The sequence below is a fragment of the Homarus americanus genome, unplaced genomic scaffold, assembly GCF_018991925.1.
Source record: "Homarus americanus isolate GMGI-L3 unplaced genomic scaffold, GMGI_Hamer_2.0 scaffold30535, whole genome shotgun sequence".
Lineage (NCBI taxonomy): Eukaryota > Metazoa > Arthropoda > Malacostraca > Decapoda > Nephropidae > Homarus > Homarus americanus.
Window position 1 is genome coordinate 7,448,665 of NW_024732440.1, and position 5,414 is coordinate 7,454,078.

A 5,414-nucleotide genomic window follows, 5' to 3' on the forward strand; every position below is an offset into this window, starting at 1 on the left:
GTCCCCAGCCTTACCCTCCGCCCAAGAACTTTGGATTTACAACGAAACTTTAACCCAATACTTTGCGCTCGAACGCACAGACACACACACGGACAACTCTCTGCGTACCCTCCTCACCCCCCAACCCCCAACCACCAATGAAAACATAAGAAAATGAAAAATGCAGAAAAAATACTAAATGCAATTAGAACATTATACAAACATTTTATAGCCATGAAAAATATATGAAATTAAATTTTGCTCAATATGAATTTAATTTACAAGATCAAAGACAAAGGTTCCTTCCTTATTAAAAATACCTTTTGACACTTGTACACAAAAGTGCGCTTTTCATATAAACTTCTTCCTAGGGCTGCTTTGAGGCGCTCCCCCCTCTCCATTGGCCCCCGGGGTGTGGAATTATCAGGCATTACAAGGCGGCAAACAACGCCTCGCCTGGCTCCAGCACAAACAACACACAAAGGCGATCGACGCTTTCGTTATGTAAAATTTAATTCGTCCTAAAATCCAGACACGTTTATGGAGTGAAGCCAGGCGGGGAGAATGAACTACCTAGGTATTGTGAGCCTTTGATGAAGGGTCTTGTGTCGAGCGGCGGGTTTTTGCTTCATCTGCTATTCTCTGGCACGGAGGAGTTTTATGTGAGGCATCTCTCGTTCTCGCCTGACAGTCGATGCAAGCGGCAGGTGTGTATGTTTTTCTACCCTAAAGCATTTGCTTTATGAAAACAGATTAAGAATGCTTTTTCAAGTAGAATCAAAGTGATGTCGTGCATATAGCTAGAGGTAAATATTGCAAATTTACACGATACCTGTACCTTCATTATTGCACCACATACACCACCTGATGTTTAAAGTAAGGATCGTCCGATAGTGTCACTTTACACTATTGCCGGAGGTTTGGTAAAAGAGATCGCTGATATAGTCGAAATTTTTTTGGATACAGAATTTGATGTTTCTCAGAGGTATAAACACACCCACCCTCCGTATGGGTCACCTTGTTCGTGGTACACTGTAAGGAACAACGGTATGGTGTACAATAAAGTGGGAACAAGAGCGAAAGGCACCATATTACAACAACGGAACAGCATCTCTATGGAAACCTAACATGGCATTTGTACACAGGAGAGAAGCGGTACACCTCCCTATTAACCAAGCCATTACAGAGAGGGTCGAGATATTAACAAAAAGATAAGCTCACACTTTTAAGCTGCCTTAATAAACCAATAATTTACTTTATAATGATATAATTAGTCAAAATAGCCTACCTGTATATTAAGATCTAATTAGTATGCATTAAAATGTATTAATATGCATTACAACGTGTTGATAGGTGTAAATATCGGAGACCGCGTCCCTGGCTGATGATAATTCTCCATTAGGCATTCAGGGGTGGGTGTGTGTGTGGGGGGTATGTATACCTATACCCCTAGGGTGTTTTTGTACAAGGGTTTATGTATGTTTTATATTAACGTACGGTGGGAGTAGAAATATACCTTACACGTACTGTCGGCCACAAGAATTAGGATACACCTTCGGTTCGTGTTTGAGACAAATTATCTGGCAACAGTCCTGAACAGAACAGACAAAATGACCTGTAATTTATGTTTTATTCCTACATATATGTTATAAATACATTTGTTGTGAATGTTTTACTGGTGTCTTGTAAGCTTACATTACAAGTAATATATTGTATCTAAATGATAGTAAACTTGTTGACGAATAGGATTGCAGTTATCGTAGCCCTCCTCCCCCACTTTTCTCTTACCCTACTTTTCTTTTCCTAATGTTTGGGTTAGTAAAGGAAGGAAGAAGAGTAAATAGAAGAATAAAGAAGGGAAAACAGAAAATAGTTAGAGATAACAGGTGGGGGGAGCCGAGTTTCATCATGCGTCTGGATGCACAGTTTCAACGTTACCAGACAGTTTCGGACCTTCCACCTACAGTGTGTATACTTGTTCCTCTGGCCGACTGTACATTTCATATGAATAGATATATAAAGACACGAGTAACCTTTGTACAGCTCTATCTTCCCCCGGTCTTGACCCAAGTGACGTCACACAACTTCACCCCTCGAGTTCTGTCTTGTTCACGTCTTCTACACGCGCGCGCGCGCACACACACACACGCGCACACACACACACACACGCGCGCGCACACGCTCACAAGCGCGCGCACACACACACGCACAAGCGCGCACGCGCACACACACAAGCGCGCGCGCGCACACACACACACACAAGCGCGCGCACACACACACACACACACACACACACACTAACCACATCTTACAAGAAAGAAAAGAAATAAATCATGACATTTTTATCCTAACTTGAGACGACTTTAAATGTGACTTCGTTATTCACAGACAAATTGACTTTTCCATGTTCACCTGTCACAGAAAACGCACACACCTTCACTCGCACACACCTTCACTCGTACACACCTTCACTCGTACACACCTTCACTCGCACACACCTTCACACGTACACACCTTCACACCTACCTGTATTATTTACAAGAGATGTTTCTACATAAGCATGATCGTTCAGCGAGTTAAACTAACCTAATCTAACCTAACCTAACCCAATCATAACCTAACCCTAACCTCACCTAACCTAACCTAATCTAATCTACATCACTATTAGATTTTTTTTCGCGAAAAAAAAGGCTTAATATTTAGTTAGTGTCGTTCATAAGATATAAATGCAATACTGAAGACAAATATCATATGGTGTATAATTAGTTAAAGATATTTATTGAATGAATGCGACTGCCATAAGACCTTATTTATTCTTCAACTTTAATTCATATATCTCATGAGCTGATTGGTAAGAGGAGAAGGTGAAATATTGGTGATAAATAAGACCATGAGAAGAGAGAAAAATGGGAGGAAGGGAAAAGGGAAAGGAAAAAAGAAAACGAGTAACCCGAGGAGGAGGAGGAATTTAAGGAGTTTGAAGAGAAGGTGAAAGGAAAAGAAGATTAAAGAAGTTCGAAAAGGAGGAAGAAGAAGAAGAGGAGGAAGAAGAAAGACAAGAAAAAGAGTGAAGCCATCTAATGCGACAGGAGAGAGAGAGAGAGAGAGAGAGAGAGAGAGAGAGAGAGAGAGAATAAGAAAGTTGGGCTGGCTGGATGGATGGGTGGGTGGTTGGTTGGTTGGGTTTGGTAGTCGTGTTTCCAGCGTGTATTTTTCCACCTCAAGTCTTCCTAATTAGGCGAGATGCTTTCCTTTAAAAAATTCTCGGCCTTTCATACCCCTCCTGGTTTGGGCATTAGCAATCGTCGAGGCTATGGACCTAGAGTCCCCGGCCGCTACTGCACTAATTACATGTGAGTCAATATCTTCTTTCTGCTGCTCTAGGTAGAAATTGTGGTGTAGGGAGAAGGTCAGAAGAGGTCTGGGGGGAAGTCTGGAAGGGAAGTCTGGAAGGGAAGTCGGGTGGGGGGAAGTCGGGTGGGGGAAGTCGGGTGGGGGAGTCGGGTGGGGAGTCTGGGGGAATCTAAGAGGAGTCGGGAGGGGGAGTCGGGGAGGTCGGGGGGAGAGTCAGAGAGTCGGGGGGAGTCGGGGGAGAAGTCTGGGGAGAAGTCTGGGGGGGAGAAGTCTGGGGGAGAAGTCTGGGGGAGAAGTCTGGGGGAAGTCTGGGGGGAAGTCCAAAGTCGGGGGGGGGAAGAAGTCGGGGGGGGTGCGGGAAGTCTGGGGGGGGTAAGTCAAAGTCTGGGGGAATAAGTCTGGAGGGGAAGTCTGGGGAGGGGGGAAGTCTGGGAGGGGGAGTCTGGGAGGGGGGAAGTCTAGGGAGGGGGAAGTCTAGGAGGGGAAGTTCAGAGGGGGAAGTCTGGGGGGGAAGTCTGGAGGGAAGTCTGGGAGGGGAGTCTGGGAGTGGGAAGTCTGGGAGGGGGAGTCTGGGAGGGGGAAGTCTGGGAGGGGAAAGTCTGGGAGGGGGGGGAAGTCTGGGAGGGGGAAGTCTGGAGGGGGAAGTCTGGAGGAGGAAGTCTGGTGGGAAGTTGGAGGGGGGAAGTCTGGAGGGGGGGAAGTCTGGAGGGGGGGGAAGTCTGAGGGGGGGTGCCTTGGAGGGGGAAGTCTGGGAGGAAGTCTGGAGGGAAGTCTGGAGGGGGGAAGACGGGAGGGAGGGAAGTCTGGAGGGGGGGGGGGTTCAAGGAGGGGGGAATTTGGGGAATTGGGGAATTCTGGGGGAAGTCTGGGGAACCTGGGGGAAGTCTGGGGGGAATTTGGGGGAAGTCTGGGGGGAAGTCTGGGGAAGTCTGGGGGAGTCTGGGGAGTCTGGGGGGGAAGTTCGGAAGTCTGGGGAGTTCTGGGGGGAAGTCTGGGGGAAGTCTGGGGGAAGTCTGGGAAGTAAGTCTGGGGAAGTCTGGGGAAGTCTGGGGGGAAGTCTGGGAAGTCTGGGGAAGTCTGGGGAAGTCTGGGGAATTGGGGAAGTCTGGGGAAGTCTGGGAAGTCTAGTCTGGGGGAGTAAGTCTGGGGGAAGTCTGGGGGGAAGTCTGGGAAGTCTGGGGGAAGTCTGGGGAAGTCTGGGGGGAAGTCTGGGGGGGAAGTCTGGGGTCTGGGGGAAGTCTGGGGGAGTCTGGGGGAGTCTGGGGAGTCTGGGGGGAGTCTGGGGGGGGAAGTCTGGGGAGGGGGAGTCTGGGAGGGGGGGAGTCTGGGGAGGGGGAGTCTGGGAGGGGGGAGTCTGGGAGGGGGGAGTCTGGGGGGGGAGTTGGAGGAGTCTGGGAGGGGGAAGTCTGGGAGGGGGGGGAAGTCTGGGAGGGGGAAGTCTGGGAGGGGGGAAGTCTGGGAGGGGGAAGTCTGGGAGGGGGGAAGTCTGGGAGGGGGAAGTCTGGGAGGGGGAGTCTGGGAGGGGGGAAAGTCTGGGAGGGGGAAGTCTGGAGAAGGAGGGGGGGAAGTCTGGGAGGGGGGGAAGTCTGGGAGGGGGAAGTCTGGGTGGGAAGGAGGAAGTCTGGGAGGGGGAGTCTGGGAGGGGGGAAGTCTGGGAGGGGGAAGTCTGGGAGGGGAAGTCTGGGAGGGGGAAGTCTGGGAGGGGAAGTCTGGGAGGGGGAAGTCTGGGAGGGGGGAAGTCTGGGGAGGGGGAAGTCTGGGAGGGGGGAAGTCTGGGAGGGGGGAAGTTCTGAGGGGGAAGTCTGGGAGGGGGAAGTCTGGGAGGGAAGTCTGGAGGGGGAAGTCTGGAGGGGGAAGTCTGGAGGAGGTCTGAGGGAAAATCTGGAGGGGGAAGTCTGGAGGGGGAATTCGAGGGGGGTCGGGGGGGAGTTGGGAGTCGGAGGAAGTCTGGAGGGGGAAGTCTGGAGAGGGGGGAAGTCTGGGAGAGGGGGGGGAAGTCTGAGAAGCCTGGGAGGGGGGGGGAAGTCTGGAGGGGGGAAGTCTGGAGGGGGGAAGTCTGGAGGGGGGAAGTCTGGAGGGGG

The 5,414-nt window shown here is 50.4% G+C and overlaps 1 protein-coding gene across 1 annotated transcript in view; it reads right to left on the reverse strand.

The window, feature by feature from the left end:
• Nucleotides 1–3,807: 3,807 nt before the first annotated feature.
• LOC121868656 (vegetative cell wall protein gp1-like) overlaps nucleotides 3,808–5,414 on the reverse strand; it is a 1,806-nt gene continuing 199 nt past the window's right edge. The window contains exon 2 of the mRNA XM_042369493.1: nucleotides 3,808–4,572. Coding sequence (XP_042225427.1) covers nucleotides 3,808–4,572 — 765 coding nt within the window. The remainder of the gene's footprint in view (nucleotides 4,573–5,414) is intronic.